This window comes from Porites lutea, chromosome 1 (assembly GCF_958299795.1).
Source record: "Porites lutea chromosome 1, jaPorLute2.1, whole genome shotgun sequence".
Taxonomy (NCBI): domain Eukaryota; kingdom Metazoa; phylum Cnidaria; class Anthozoa; order Scleractinia; family Poritidae; genus Porites; species Porites lutea.
In genome coordinates this window covers 53861375-53878235 of record NC_133201.1, presented here as the reverse complement: position 1 = coordinate 53878235, position 16861 = coordinate 53861375, and the positions used below count along the sequence as shown (strand labels likewise).

At 38.6% G+C, this 16861-nt stretch overlaps 2 protein-coding genes across 2 annotated transcripts in view; both read right to left on the bottom strand.

Moving 5' to 3' along the window:
- LOC140921648 (uncharacterized) overlaps nucleotides 1-16861 on the bottom strand; it is a 216262-nt gene that overhangs the window by 96922 nt on the left and 102479 nt on the right. The gene's annotated exons all lie outside the window — the stretch shown is intronic.
- LOC140921601 (uncharacterized) overlaps nucleotides 1-16861 on the bottom strand; it is a 117940-nt gene that overhangs the window by 96913 nt on the left and 4166 nt on the right. The window contains exons 5-16 of the mRNA XM_073371607.1: nucleotides 16697-16810; nucleotides 16186-16311; nucleotides 15385-15481; nucleotides 14367-14585; nucleotides 13133-13509; nucleotides 10870-11037; nucleotides 10106-10216; nucleotides 4696-4815; nucleotides 4073-4163; nucleotides 3162-3536; nucleotides 2660-2782; nucleotides 1154-1393 (exon numbers count right to left, since the gene is read on the bottom strand). Coding sequence (XP_073227708.1) covers nucleotides 1154-1393; nucleotides 2660-2782; nucleotides 3162-3536; nucleotides 4073-4163; nucleotides 4696-4815; nucleotides 10106-10216; nucleotides 10870-11037; nucleotides 13133-13509; nucleotides 14367-14585; nucleotides 15385-15481; nucleotides 16186-16311; nucleotides 16697-16810 — 2161 coding nt within the window. The remainder of the gene's footprint in view (nucleotides 1-1153; nucleotides 1394-2659; nucleotides 2783-3161; nucleotides 3537-4072; nucleotides 4164-4695; nucleotides 4816-10105; nucleotides 10217-10869; nucleotides 11038-13132; nucleotides 13510-14366; nucleotides 14586-15384; nucleotides 15482-16185; nucleotides 16312-16696; nucleotides 16811-16861) is intronic.

Genomic DNA, 16861 nt, shown 5'->3' with positions numbered 1-16861 from the left:
AAGTATCGTGGTGATATGACTGTACAATCAACCCAAGTCGTCCCTTCGGGCATTTTTTGTTTTGCATCATCCCAACCATTTCTTACCTTTGGGTGTTCAGCATTGTTCTACATTAAAACGTAATCATTAGCAAACGATTCCAATCGGCCCCTGTTGTTTTTCTTTTTTCTTTTCTTTTGTTTTCTTTTCTTTCTTTCTTTCTTTTTTTTTTTTTTTGGTAAAACTGACTGCATATTTCAACTGTAAGTACTGTCCTATATGATGCGCGAACTACTAGGATGCCTCCTCGGGATTTCGCCTTCTGGGCAGGGCAATTAAGTGTTTTACACAGTCCCATGAGAAAAAAAAAACAGCATTTGCATTCCACATTTTTTTTTCTTTCTCACCAAACCTGAGGAATGCGTGCAGGAAAGCAAATTTAAAGAAATAAAATCAGCACTGTCGAATACGAGTCTTATAAGAAGAGCTATTTGCTATAAACAGCTCCTTACAATTCCTTACTTCACTGAATTTTTCTATCAACGACGTAAACCAGAATACAATTTTTCTTGATATTAATACTTAGAAAGGAGAACATCAGGAGGAAAACAAATCGTGCATTAAGTTTTGATGGATAAAATAATCAGAAAATTGGATTAAAAATAGGCAAGTCTGCGAAAAAAAATCGCTGAGCTCAGAAATTCTCTCCCTTCCCCCAATTGACATTTCTGATGGTCCGTCGTCGATTAATAGATCAAGGACTTCATATGTCAGCGAAGGCATCGAGAACAGCTAAAAAACCTTAGGTTAAGGTTTAAAAGAGGAGAAAGAGAGTGCACGTTTTGTTTGTTTGTTTTTACATTTCTTTGGCGTCGCTGCACGAATACGACAGGAAACGTCCTCATATTCGGGGTGCATGAACGATTCTTTTTTTCTTTTTCTAATATTGGGTAGAGAATTTTCGAATTTAATCCCAGAATAAATCACCCCTATTTGGCGAATTGAACGAAATGGAATAAGGGCGATAAAGTTTAATTTGAAACAGCGTGAATACACTTTTTAAGTGATAGTCTCGTTACCCTCCTCTTCGTGGTAGCATTTTCTATTTCAAATACTTCCTTGGTCAATTTTACATGCTAATGATGCCAAGTTTTAGAAAAACCAAACAACTTACCCCATGAGAGGCTGGTGTAGCCTCCAAATATGTATTTCCCGCTGACTCTTATGATTGTTACAGTTGGTCCTTTGTTGTCACATCCGCTGTGAAAAGTACTGGCAGCCCAGCCGTCCACGGACGCCCGCCAACAACGCTTCCATCGTGAAAATTTGCTCTGAACAACTTGTTTGAGCCAGGTTCTTAAATATTGCAAGTAGTTAGCATCATTCCCCACAATAGCAGAGCGTTTCAAACCACCTACAAAAGTTAGAAACAAAGTTGTCAGTAATTTATTTACCTAGGCTCGCCAATTCTTGGCAGGGTCACGGCAACAGCGCGTGGCGCCTATTATGGCTCTTGCGCGGGCCCACAACAGTCCCGCCCACCATAAGAGATAGACCACAACACCGGGAAATGCGTCCCCTACTCTTTACGAACAGTGTGTGGGTTCTCTAACGTTCCACAAAATTTATATGTGCAACGGTTGTGAGACGGGGCCTACGCGCGGTTTATCGTCCTTAGGTCGAGAAGACTAAAAAATGTAACCTTTTGCAGATGTCTTTTCAAAGGCGGCTTTTTCTCCTATCCAATTCAGCTAATCTGGCAGCGGTTAATAGTGAAACTGACCGTGTGGTCCCGGGAATGTGAAAACTCTTTTTCAGTGCCAATCGGATTCTGACCTTGCAAGGAAATATTATTAACTCTCGAATGTCTTCCCCTACAACAAGAGTCTAAAACTAAGGGCAATAATAATAAGGCCGAATATGGAAAAAAAAGTCAGGACCTCGAATTAACGAGAAAAATTTAGTCTCGTAGAGAGGAGGAGGATATAGCATGTCGCTCGCGCACCTACTCTTTTCCATAGCGTGTCGTTTAGAATAGGAGTTTGGGAAATCATAAAAAGGCACTCAGAAATTTGCACATTGCACCTAAGCGGTGGAAGCTCTGAATGATGGCCATTGAAAACATAAGTCCAAGCTAACAAAGTTCTCTGCCACGTATAGTTCTTCGAAGTGTTAAACGATTAATTACTTGAGGTGTCGGTCATAGGATAAAAATGAGCAACATGTTGCTTGATTGCTTTGAAACAAAGTGTAAACTGTGAAAGCTTGAACTCAGGAGTCAATTCATAAGTAGGTGGAGCATGTGTGATTGTCAGGGTAAACGTAGTCCTGAGTGTACGACAGTGACTGACGTTTCGACAACGTATAGCCCGTGGTAATCCTATACGTATTTGTGCATGGTGGGTTTCTTGTATACTGCTAGTTTCTCTTCCCAATTAATAGGTTGCTCAGTCGTTTCGGTGTTTTACACACTTCTTTACGCGCCCCACCCATTTCCCCGCATTGATGAAATAGCTCTTTTCCAGGAGCTCCACGCCCCAACCGCCTGCGGCTGAGTCTCCCATATCTTATTGAGATTACGGGCATTGTTTGCAGATGACCCCAGAGAGAATAGATCACTATAGATTAAGTTGCTTTTCATCATAAACATGCAGTGCTGCAATTTTGTATCTGATCATACTTGCGCACTCAAAGCCGTCTCCAAAGTAACCTTGATCACAAGTGCAAGTAAATGAGCCACGATAATTTGTGCAGCTGGCGTCCTGATGGCAGTAATACTTGTCCCTACTGCATTCATTCAGATCTATTAAAAATGAAAAAGGACTATATATTACGATAAACACTCCATAATGCGTTTTGTCAGGGGGACGTAGCTTAAAAGCGACAACTTCATGATTCTTCAAAATTCTTCAAAATTGTCATTAAAATGACAGTTTTGTCTTTTTTTTTCACCTCGTAAAGGGCTTTTCCTTTGTGAATTTGCAAATCCCTTTCCCCTATACCTTCTACCACTTTCAAAGGGAAATCCTTATAAGTACATTCTTTCCATTTCACGTACATTGGTGGTATGAAATATAGATTTCTAATAATATCGGACGCTTCATGATGCTGCCATTTATTCATCCAACTTGAACTCAGTCCTTCTATCTTGTGCATTCCTAAAATTATACATCACATCTTACCTTTCTTACAAGTATACTGATGACAGTAACTGCATTTCACGTCATTCCATTCGTATTTGTATTCAACACCAAGTGTATGCACACAGTCTTCATCCCGAAAATTGTTTGGTTGGTTTTTGGCCCAAGCTGTAAAGTTCCCAGTACCACGATCTGCCCAAGTAAAGGAACCCTCTGTGAAAATGTCATTCAATCCCAGCCAGGATTTTGCTCCATTGTGAAGATGCTGTAAAAACACATTTTCTTCATTGTTTTGGACGTCAACAAGAACCGAGTTTTTTTGTCGGCATTTACCCAGTGCTGTGGTCCAATTTTGACAAGTCTTGCTTGTGAAATAGCAAAAGCCGTTGAAATAGTTCCAGCCAGGTTCACAGATGTCTGCGAAATACAGATAAATGTAAGCGTCAAAAATATATACATTCAAATAAACTGCCGGGTTGATAAATCCTTAGCAGAATCTCACTCGCAGTACTGTTAGGAGCGTGATGAGAAAACGTTTTCCAAAGCTTAATGGTTTCAAGGTACTAGTAAGATATTTCGGACAGAAGACTAGCGACAGGGATACACCACTCGCATAGAGATAAAATATATCGAACTTTTATGTACAGACTGTACTATTTTGCTTTTAATTTCTAGCAAGGTCTTTTATCCTCGTTATTTATCCTTTAAGAAAACTTTTAATTAAACGGTGAAATTCTTCGAGGGGTAGGAAAATTACAACTTGAAAGAACTTCAAGAATCTTTTTATGTCAACAGGTACACTCTCTTGACTCCGCCATGACTTGCAAAACCATCATTGTGTTATTAGTTTAGGGCATTTCCAAAGTATTTCCAGATGAATCCGGTAACAAATAACGTTTCTTTTTTTATTTGCTAAAAACTACTTTATAAATGAACTCAGTAATATTACAGACCTGTGAGCACGGCATAACTGACGGACAAGGGGTCATATCTATTCGCGTATAATTCCTTGACACAGGCTCTGAATCCAGAGGTATTCATGTTCTGGAAAAAAAAAAAGCACTCAACGTAGGTTAGTACAGGTAAAATAGTAGTCATAAACGACTGAAATTTCATCCAAGATATCCTTTTCACCCTAATAAGGGGCGCGGCAGTGGCACAAATGAGCTATGAGGCCCAGAAGGACGGAGCTAAATATCCCTATTGATGAAGAAAGCAGCCAAATGATTGGAGCAAAGTTTCATGTCCAAGGAAACAGCTCTAAATACGTTTAAACCTGCACAACAGATCTGAAGTTCGAGACCGCGGCCCCTGCTGATAATTTAAAATTATTGTAATTTAAAGATACTACTTTGTACCGACATCATAGCCGTATTCGATAATTAACGTCAAAAGGAAGCCAATAAGCAATCTCAACTTCACTCGGTACATTTTTTCGCCACACCTATTATCGACCTATACATCGATTCAAGCAAGCTTGTGTCTCTGTTCAGTTATATCTTTCGTCGAGTTTTGGTTTCAGGTTTGTTTGCCTTGATACATCCCCACAATCCCCCCCAATTACGGAAAATTTTACCTCGATCCAAGTTGTAATTCCGTTGTGAATCGGTGCTGAATTCCCAGATACTGTCGTGCTGTGATTGGCTGAGACAAGCACTGTCGGAGTCGAGTTATAAGCTCTCGTGAATGAAACGAACTGTCATGGAAGAGAAACGTAAAACGTTTAGCACTGTTTCCTAATCACTAAAAGCTTCATTTCCCGTCATTGTGTTTATTTTTAAATTCACAATTGAACAAGCAATATTTGCGATTAATCATTTTAACAGAACAAACTGCCATTTTGAGATATTTGATATGTCTTATAACAATATTTAAGCAATAGAAAACGTTTTCCGTGTTTGCATAGCCTGATATAAACACGAGAGGGGCTGGAAGAATTCGAGACAGTTATGCAAACCAGAGACGAAGTCGAGGGTTTGCATAGCTGTCGAGAATTCTCCCAACGCCTCGAGTGTTTATCTCAGGCTATGCAAACGCAGGAAAAAAGTCTTCTATTGCTTTTATAAAATAAATTTCCCGAGAAAAAACGCAAAACTCTTTCTATAGCACTGATTAAAAGAGAAATTCTTACCGGTCGCAAAGTCTTGTCCACGAAGTCTTGCACGCGTAATCAGCTCTTGTTTTGTAAAAAGATGCTTTTCAAAATACGGACTTTTCTCGCTTAAAATGTCAGCTTAAGCGAAAAACAATTAACACACTTTCTTTGTAGCCATTTTCCAAGTTTCAGCCGACGAAAGAATCGGTAAATAAAGTAAACTTGTCGAGTTTTGAACTTGAAAACTTTTTTCAAATTCCTGCTTGCGTGATCAGCGCGCGAAAAGCAAAACATCTTGACGCCACAACCATGTTTACATACTCTCATGCAAACACTCCTCTTAGCCAATCAGAGCGCGCGTACTATCTGAGTTATTTTCTAAAATAAGACATGAGAACTTTATTTAAGTGTCAAATGTATATGGCTAATTGGGGATACTTATCTAAAATTACATAATAATAATTATAATAATAATAATAATAATAGTAATAAGCTATGATAATACTAATTATCATAATTCTGATTGGGCACACTAATCTAAAGTACAGAGTAATTCATAATAATACATATTAAAATTTTAAAAATCTTAAAATCATAAAATTAGGATCTACAAAGGTCACAACAGTCACAGTTATTTTCTACTAAATTTGATCAGAAGATTACATTATTATTCTGTTCTTGTTACAGGCCTCCGGATTCAGACCCTAGTTGGGTATATTTATTTAACATCTTTCTAGATCAAGTTTGCGATCAGTTTCAAAATATGGTAATTTGTGGTGACATTAACTTGTCGAACATCTCCTGGAACTCCGTGGATAGCGCTTCAGGTGCTAACGAACTTCCATTTATCGAGGCGTTACATGACCACTTCTTGACGCAAATTAACAACACACCTAGATCTAGATCTAGTGATAACAAGTGCCCCAGAACACACCAAAGTGACCGAGGTGTTGTCACCTGATAAAGCCGGTGTTTTTACGGATCATTGTGTAGTCCTGTTTGATTACAATTCTTTTGTTAATGTGTCCTCACACGCGCGCAAATTTGTCTACGACTACGCAAATGGCAATTTGGAAGGTTTGCGTGAAGCTCTCTCGGCAATCAGTCTCTCTTCTATTGTGGGCCATAACAATATAGATGATGACTGGTGGTGCTGGAAGGACTTATTCCTAGCTGCTGTCAAGGACTTCGTGCCATCGAAGAGACTGAAAGGCCGTAACCCGGTTCCTTGGATAGATAGTAACATTTTAAACCTAATAAAGAAAAAGAACTCAGTTCGCCAAAAACTTAAAAGTTTTTGGCGAACTTAAAAGTTGCATCCGAACGCCGGCCTGAGGGATAAGTTTAAGTCTCTGCGGGCGCAAGTCAAGAAACTGCTTCGCGAAAGCCGTGATCACTTTTACGACTCCATTGACACTGGCTTTAGATTCAATCCCAAGCGCTTATGGTCAATTTGAAGCTTAACTCTAAATCACATCCCATTCTAGGCCATGTCTCCATGTTAACCCTCCCATACTTTTCCGCTGACCAGTCACAAAACCCTTCAAGAGTAAGTGCTGATACACCTACGGGAATGGCTGACCTGTTTAACAGTTTTTTGCCTCTGTATCCACTATCGACAGCGCAGTGGAGAAGAAAGCGTGCATACGTTCGGTCTTTTCAATGAGTCCACGGTTCTAGCTGCACTCAAAGCACTAGAAGTCGGTAAAGCCACAGGGCCGGACGAAATCCCTGCTAAATTGTTCAAAGAGACTGCCCCAGTAATTGCTCCCTCCTTATGTAAGATCTTCAACAAATCACTACAACTTGGGTCTCTCCCGAGGGACTGAAAACTAGCTAACGTTGTGCCTGTCCACAAAAAGAGTGCGAAATACCACGTGGAAAATTACCGCCCCATCTCTCTATTCCCAATAGTGTCCAAGGTCTTTGAGCGTTGTGTGTTGAATAGCATCAAGGACCACCTGTACCATGTAATTTCACCTAAGCAACATGGTTTTTGTACTGGAGGATCGTGCGTCACCAACCTGCTTGAGGCTTTTGACCACATTGGTTCAGTTTTAGATAGTGGCAGCCAGGTTGACACCATCTACCTTGATATGTCAAAAGCTTTTGACAAAGTCAGAGACAGGCGCCTCGTCCATAAGCTAATCCAAGCAGGTTTTGATGGCAACCTGCTTAACTGGTTCTGCTCTTACCTGTCAGGTCGACGCCAGCGCGTTACCGTACTCGGCGCCACTTCAGAGGATCTTCCTGTTACCTCTAGAGTATCTCTGGATTCCATACTCGGGCCAGCCCTCTTCCTCTTATACGTCAACTACCTTCCCGAAGTCATCAGTTCTAGCAGTCGAGTATTGATGTTCGCTGACGACACAAAAATATTCAGCGAGATAAAGACTTTGGGGGATGCCTCTTCTCTACAGAAAGACCTTGGTAAGCTTGCAACTTGGTCTCAATCATCCGGTCTCCTTTTTGACGAAGCTAAGTATAAAGCGCAGCACATAACAAGGAAAACAAAGCCGATCTTATCCTCTTACAAACTCAACAACACCGCACTTGAATTATATGTTGCAGAAATAGATTTGCGCGTTATGGATTAGTAAGGATCTGACATGGTACAAACAAGTAAACGAGCAATCTTCGCGTGCTCATAAACTACTTGGATACTTAAGGAGAAACACAAGGTTCATACTTAGAACCGACGTAAGACGAACGCTATAACTAGCCCTAGTTAGGCCACATTTGGGATACCCCATCCAACTTCGGGCCCCGCAGTCCATCGAGCTCATTGTCAAGCTTGAGCGTATCCAAAAACGCGCGACTAAGTTTATGTTAAAACTGCCTTATTCTTCTAATATAAGTTATAAGTCTCGTTTACAAACTCCAAACCTAATACCTATTTGTTACTGGCAAAAACTTTAGATCTAACCTTTTTTTTTCAAATTGACACACGGTCTTGTTAACGTGAACTCCTCTGTCCTACCTGAAGTTCGCAAATACGGTAGACGCACCAGATCCTCGACCAGCAATGTTAATAAATACATAATTAAGAAATGTAAAACTACTACGTACCAGAAATCCTTTCTCATTAGTGGAATTTGGAATTGTTTAGTGGATGAACTAGATTTGAGCTCATCGACCTTAGCTTCCTTTAAATCGGTTATGTTTAATTATTATAAGTCCGCGTTCGCTGTTTCTTATGATTGTGAAGACCCACGTTCGTTCAAGTCTATCTGTTTAAAATGTAACAGTGTTCGTCCCTTGTCTAGTCCAATAACTTGTTATATGTAGCTGTACTTTTTCTTGTATCGCTGTGTTTTTTAATATTTCTCGTTTTTGTTTTTTTATTAGTATCCGGGACCACTGTAATTGGCCACAGCTGTTGCGGTGTCCCTGCCAACGTTCTTTCTGTTTGTTTGTTTGTTTGTTTTTTTGGGCGAAGTTAATAAAATAAAATAAAATAATAAAATACCAGAAATAAATAATATTCTGATAGCGTTCTTGAACGATTGAAGACTAGTTTATTGCTTATTGACCTTGTTGTTAAGTCTCTTCCATAGTAAAAGTCCAAAGTAACGAAATGAATGTTTGCCGTAGGCTACAATATTGATTCCGGTATGTAAATGAAAGTCCTTGTTTCGCAGAGAATACCTCGAATCATTTAAATTAAAAAGTTCTTTTAAGTCGGTAGGGGCGAGGTTGTTCTTGAGTTCATAAGTATTGCTATATCCTGCAATCTACCATTTTGCAACGTGGGTAGTCCTGATATTTTAGTAGTGTCTGGTAAGAGGCAGACTTAGTTCTGTATACCGCTCTTAAGGCACGTTCTTGAGGACGTTCTATTTTCCTCCTGTTGGAGGCCTTACAGAAGTGCCATACCAGCTGACAGTAGGTAAGGTAAGGCAGGATGGAAGACTTATAGAAGACTTACAGCTGTGCAGGGATCAGGATTACGCAGGCGCATTAGGATCCCTACTTTCTTACTGACTTTCTTACACAGTTCGCTAATATGACCACTGAACTTCGTACTTCGTACTGCAGTCAATGTGGATGCCAAGTAGTTTGATGTAATCTGTGTTTGTAATGACCCTACCATATATGCTTATGTCAGTGTATTAGCCTTCAATGTCAATATTTCTAGGATAAACGATCATCGCCTGGAATTTGTCAGGATTTGCGAGTAGAAAGTTATCACGATACCAAGACGAAGCAAGTTGATCTTCCTGCTCTAAGGCTTCCCTTACAGCTGTAAAATTAGTTCCTGAGGTGTACAACTGGTGGTCGTCCACATAGATCGAAAGTTTAGCGGTAGTTATGGAGCAGGGCAGGTCATTCTGAAATACGTTTCAGAGCAGGGGGTTGAACAATTTGGCGGTTGTTAAAGAATGATCGCGTGAGGTCCAACGCTGAGGACTCAAAACCGTATGCTTCAAGCTTTGTTCGTGTCGGCGAGTGGCTGAGAGAGTCAAACGCTTTACTCATATGAGTCGATAGAATACATACTAGCTCTTTTCTGTCTATTGCTAGCTTCCAGTCCTCATTCAGACGTAGTAGAGTGGTCTCACAGCTGTCCCTTTCTGTAAGCGGTGCTTAGGCTAGAAAAGATGTGGTCGAGTTTCACAGTCACTTGTTTACAGAGCAGTTGCTCAAACACTTTGTCGATGGTTAAGAGGGACGTTATCGGTCTGTACTTCTTGACCTCTTGTCTTAAAGTATTGTTTAGTGGACCAGTTTCTTTACTTTTCTAGTCGCTTTGATCTCTTTTGCGTAAAGTGTGTATGACTAAAAGTGCTTTGAAAATATAAACAGTAATGTAAGTAAGCGATATATCTGTGAGCGAAAATGCTGTGAACAGCATGCTACTCAGTGCTTTTGCAAAGAATTCTTTTCTCACCTGGCAATAAGCATTGTTCATTTTATCCGAAGGTGGGTTCGTATTTGGAAAACTTATGACACCATGTTCAGTGAAAAGAGGCTTGTGCAGTTTGGAGAAGGCAAACCAGTTCTGTGAAAAGAGGTAAAAACAAAAGTGATGCCACCCATCTTGTGACAGAATCGTATTACACCAACAAAAAAATTAAATAAACTCATGATTTTTAGGCCCCTTTGAATCTAAGTATTTTGAACTCTATGAAGTTGTGACCTAACAAAGAGCGCAAAGAGTCAAGAAAAAGATGCAAATCCACATTTTTTAAGACATCAGGTGAATCACGTAAGAGCATGAAGGGAGACATAGGGACAAGTAAGACCAATTTGTTTGCTATTTAAAATTCACCGCCCGTAATGCTATTCAATTCATTTCTTCTTCTTATTATTATTATTATTATTATTGTTGTTATTATTATTACTATTATTATTATTATTATCATTATTATTCATTAGTATTATTATTATTATTATCATTATTCATTAGTATTATTATTGTTGTTATTATTATTATTATTATTATTATTATTATTATTTCCGTTTCTTTTTATGTTTTTCTTTCTGCATTTCCTTTCGTTTGACTGATCATCACTCGCGATCGCCCGGACAATCCTTAATTAGCAATGCTTTTTCCTCTTAACGCTGTTATTTTTAGCAAGACCAGGCGAGCATTCCTCACAAATTTCGTGGACAGTCGGGTTCCAGTTTTTTTAAATCTGACTAAGAGCGTACCACAGTGATATCTTGGTGTCTACCGTCAAAGTTTTGCATTTCACGAAGACAGACTTTAACTGAGTCCTTTGTTATGTCTTCAATCCAAATGAGAGCAGCATCATACTCTTTACCAGTCCTCAGGTGCTCTGACGTCACAAGGACTATTGGCGCCTCGGCAAACTTGCCCTGAAGAAAAAAGCAATAACAGCAATCGAAACAGCTTTTTTTTTTTAAGGTGGCCCGATCCTATTTATATGCGTGTTGGTTATGTTTTTGATTTGCGTTTTTCAGAATAAAAGATTAAACCGATTTCTAAGATTTTTGGCATCCTTAATAAATAATAATGGAACTTTAAGAAAATGTTATTTATTTTCTTGTAAGTATAAAAATCTTTGAGATATCACCATATATTTGAAACCGCATTTTTAAGAAAAATGTAAATAACTTCGAAATCCCACGACAGATTTTTCCCTAACTTCAGCAAATAAGCCTCAGAGTTCTCTAGTTTTACTGCAAGTTTGAAGGCAATCGTGACCGTAGAGCTCGCTGCACAAAATGCTGGTCAAATTTAACCTTAAAATGCTACGCTAACGCATAGTTCTTAAAAAGGCAAAATATAGCGTCTACGAAAAACGGTCCAGAGTTTTTAACGTCGCAGGTTCCCCTTTTGAAGAGAAATAAGGCCACTAACTCCAATACTTCTAACCATCCATTTTTTCAGCTGAAATGAAAACCCTTGTATTTGATAATTTATTCAAGCAGGTTTTTAGATTTGCCATTACATTCGCACGGGAAGTTTACCACTTGGGAATAAAGATGAAGACAAATATGACAATCGTCTTATTCTTCTCATTATCCCCAACAGCAAACTGCCCGTGCGAATGTGTTGGTAAGTCTTAAGAGCGTGAATAAATTACCAAATGCAAGGGTTTTCAGAGCAGCTGAAAAATGGATGGTTAGAAGTACTGGAGTTGGTGGCCTTATTTCTCCTCAAAACGGGAACCTGCGACGCTTAAAAACTCTTGAGAGTTTTTTGTAGACACTATATTTTGCTTTGTTAAGATTTGTTTCCAAAAGAGAGCGACAAATACAACGTAAGTTTTATGAATAGAAGTTCCTTAATATTACCGCGCACTCAGCTTAAAATTGTTTTTTTTTAAAGTGCTAACTGTATTCGCTGTAAGTGTCTGATTACTCTGTTTCTTGCAATAAAGCTTTAGGCAGGAATATCCTTTCAGATAGGAGATAGTCTGTCGGCAGTCTTCCTCTATTTGTGCGTCAACTTTCACAGATGTGTTAGCGTAGCATTTTAAGGTTAAATTTGACCAGCATTTTGTGCAGCGAGTTCTACCGTCACGATTGCCTTCAAACTTGCAGATGTAAAACTAGAGAACTCTGAGGCTTATTTGCTGAAGTTAGGGAAAAATCTGTCGTGGGATTTCGAAGTTATTTACATTTTTCTTAAAAATGAGGTTTTAAATATATGGCGATATCTCAAAGATTTTTATACTTACAAGAAAATAAAAACCATTTTCTTAAAGTGCCATTATTATTCATTAAGGATGCCAAAAATCTTAGAAATCGGTTGAATCTTTCATTCTAACAAAAGGCAAATCAAAAACATAACCAACACGCATATAAATAGGATCGGGCCACCTTAAATATTGCTGCAAAATTACTTGAAACTAACCACTAAGTAAGTTCCCATTCTTACTTTTTACCTAAGGTTGTTTTGTTAACTTAGTCGCTAAGTCGGTCACAACTTTTTAGAGGATCTAGCAATCATCTCACCAGTTACCTCGTTATGATCGATTATTTTTCGTTAACTTTGTGTCTCATTCTTCTAGTTCAAGGAAAGTTTTAATATCTTCTTTAACTTAACATGTGAATTTTTGTTTTTCCCCATTCAGTTAATTCAAATAGATAAACAAATATTTTGTATTTTTTTTTGGTTTTGTTTTTGTTGTTGTTGTTGTTGATGTTATAAGCTGCTTCCTTGTATCAGGTTAGCGCTTCATTTTGTTGAAATGGATGTTAAGGAGGTCTCTCCTTCACAGTTTCGCTCTTGATGTTTTTCTTTTTTTGGTACGCAGACAAGTCGTGATTAAATCTGTCAGGTTTTGGCTAAGGGTCACAAGACTCAATTTTCCAATTATTTAGCATTTATTTGTTTTGTTTTTTTGCTGTTTTTGGTGTTGTTGTTGTTGTTGTTGTTGTTTTTTTTTTTTTTCAAGACATGAGTTAAAGATGTAACAATTTAATATGTACATTCCCATCTCACCGTAGGAAAGGTTACATCTGCGCAGTTGGTACCAGACCACCATTTCTGCAACTCAACCGTTCCCGTCAATCCTTCGGGTGGTGCTCCTTGATAAGCCACCCAATCAATGGTGGCAAATGGATTCGCGCCTTCTTCTTTCCTTCCGGTTTGCATGACACAGACGGTGAAGTTTTTTGTGTTGATACTTTCTGTCCATGAAGTAACAGCGTCGTGGACTGTCACAGAGTCATTCAGCTTCATGTGATTGACTGTTATTTGAACATGAACTTGTTTATCCGGATAAAACCGGTATGGAGGAAATGTGACTGTCTGACAGTTTGAATCTGACCATTTTGGAACCTGTAGCAGATCTACACGGCCCCGAACAATTGGAAAACCTGTTTTGTAATAAATTAAGTACTTTATAAGGAAGCATCACTGTGCTCTTTAAGCATTATCGCTTAGGTAGCTTTCCTAGCTTGCGTTGTACTGCAACTCTAAGTGGTGAAGGGTGGTGATAAAAAAAGCGTGGAAATGGAACTAAAACTAGGCTGTAACTTGCAATGTCGGCTACCTTTCAACAACGAAATGTATAGTGGCTGCTTATTATTGCATGCTGGTTTCAGTGCCCAAGATAAACATATGTCAGTATAAAGATAAACATATGCGAGTATATTGGGAGCGCGCGCCACTGCGGGAAATATTTGATTTTCAGCAAATTCACTCAAAGCTAATAAGGTGCAAAAAAAGTGCAAAAGAGGATGAAATCAAGGGCAAAGATAGTAAATACTGCATTTGCCCTCAATTATGCAACTCCATGTAAACTGGTATGTAAATACGATATTTACTCCCTTTGTCTTTGATTTCCTCCTCTTTTGCACTTTTTTGCACCATATTTGCCCCGAGCAAATTTGTGTAATGTAATTTTACGCGATAAAAACTAAATTGCCAGACAAAAGAGAATAAAAGATCTTACACAGACCAAACATCGGCTATAGTCTGGGCTGCTATATGTTTGTTTGCCAAAGCAGAGAAACGAAGTAACTTGTTACAGCTGCCTATTGTTGCTTAGCCTGAGTGAGGAGCTACAAGCGAGGTTAAAAGTAACGAAAAGTTATACACATCAGAGCTTGAAGCAAATTCAATTTTGATCCAACACCTATAATTCTAAGCAATCGAGAGCTTAACTCCCAGACTATTTTATGTGGCATACTGTACAGCCAAAAAAAATCATTGAAATTATTTTTCGTTATACCTTCACAGCTTCCAGGGTGATAAACCAGATTATTTTCAAGTCCTCTGCAATAGCTTAACTTATGCCAGCATCGGTTGTCGTAAGTTGTTCCGTTTGCAGTGCACACTGGGTCTTCATATGAAGGGCATTGGTCATCGCACTCACACCGAGCGTCATGCGCACTGTAGGTCATGCAGACTCCAAACCGTGGGCAATGCACATTAAGGCAAGGGTTAAGGTCTGTACCAAGAAAAAAAAACATAATATTGAGTTGTTATCCATTTGGAAAAAAAAAATAAATGTCTAATATATTTTTCATATTTCAATTAAAACTAAGTTACTGTTCAGTAGTAGTAACATGTTTGCTTGTAGGTACCTTAACTAATGTTTTTTTTTTTTTTCATCCTTAGTAGACCTCATTAACGATACCCGCCATCTCTGCACGCGCTTAAGGACTGATGGAATAAATTAAAGCAATGTTACGTGGTGTCTTAGGGGGCAAGCAAGAGATAAAATCAGTAAATACAAGAATGCAGTCGAGTTTGTTTTATCTACACAATAGAAAATTAAGACGTTTTGACCTTAGAAACGAAAATTGCAAAATATGGGTGGAAGTGATTTTGAATACAGTACGCGGCAGTAGAAATCTTCACAGCAAGGAATTGTGATGTAAAACTTGTCAAAGTTTACATTTTGCATTTTGCATGACTAAAATCGTCGTCTTATTTTTGAGGGAATAAACAAACCAGACCACGATTACTCGATTACTAGTATTGGCAATTTTATTACTTGTGTGCCCTCTAATTGCTCTTATCCCATCAATGATCCATCTTAAAGTTCGTGCAAAGATAGAGTGTAACATGAATAAGATATATCAGTGTTTGTACTCCAGTGTTTCTTTAATTATATCATGAAATGTATTCCTACATATAAGAACTTCTAAAGGATATCAATAAAAATAATAGTAATAATGATAATAAAAATAACAATAGTTCTTACTAGAAATAGTGATCATTACAATAAGAAAATTATTAACAACCTCCAGTAACAGCGTAGCTGACAATCAAGGGATCATGACTCGATCCTAATCCACTGAGGTCTTTAACGCAGACCTTCATAGATTCTAATCCAACTTCCTACAGCAAAATGTGATAGCACTCATCAGTTACTAGAAAATCCATAATTTCTTCTTGATTTCGACGACGATACCTTTAAGTCATGAAATTCATGGATCAAATCCAAATTATTGTTTTCTTATGGCTTTTTCACAGCTTTCACAGTCCTTTTACAAATTTATTAGAATAAACGGATTTCTTCTCTCCCCTGATTGAACAAGGGATATCGACTTTTGGGTCTCAAAGGTGTCGTGAGAGTTCAAGCAAACAATTGAATAGAATAATGTAGCAAAGCACTGAAAAAATCCCTGTTCATTATCATTAACCTCAAGTGACCATCAAGAAAATAACCCAGTGAGGAAAACCCCGTTTCATGACGCAATTACCGGCTTTTCCGTGAAAAGACGTCTGAGGAACGAGCGCAGAAATTGCGTACTGATGATGTGTCACTACCCAGATCTGGGCGTGCAGTGCTTTTGATTGGTTAAATAAAATTTATTTTGCAGCATGACCAATCAGAAGCACTATCTTGATCTGGGAATTACACGTCATCAGTATGGAATTTCTGCGCTCTTCCACAGACGTCTTTTCACGGGGAAGCCAGTAACTACGTCGTGAAACGGGGTTTTCGGGGTTTTCCTCATTTTGTGGGAAAACTAGTGGTGGCGTGGCGCGAAATGTCGGGCAGGCTGTTTTCTCAGGTTAGAATAAAAAGGCAAACTTACCTCTAACCAGGCTGATATTATATTATTTTCTGGAGGACGACTTCCCTTGACCTTAAGATTATACTCATGATTTACGGAAAGAATCACAATTGGCGATTTGTAAAAGGTCGTATTGAAAGGCACTTCCTGTAAATAGATAAAAAAAAGTCATGTAAGTTAGTAAATGGATCTGAACGAGCTCACTTCTCCCTCTATTTTTGCCCATCTCCTGTAAAGTCCCCACTTCTAATAGTCGCCCACTGTCTTCAACGCGAAATTGAAGAGATTCGAAATATAAAATTCTCGCAAAGTCACGAAATTTAAGAATCGCGAAATATGCGCACATCAAAATCGCGAGATAAACATGTCGCGCTCATCTGGGAATTACCATTTTGGATACAATGTCGATTACCATAGCCTGGTAAGCTTGGGATTACTGTATTTTAAGTTTTCTTTAGTGTGAACTTAACCACTAAAAAATCAGTGTTCTTTGGCTTGTGCTAAATGTTCTTGTTAGAACTAAAGTTTTCACCTGACAGAAGCCGTAGTTGTTTTTGGCCGATGGATTTCCACTGTTTGGAAAGATTTCTTCCCCAGTTATTGTGAAATTAAGTTGACTCCCATTTCCAGTGAATGCAAACCAGTCCTGCGGACAAGAAAATAATGTTTAATTTGCCACCCTTTTCTTTACAAGACG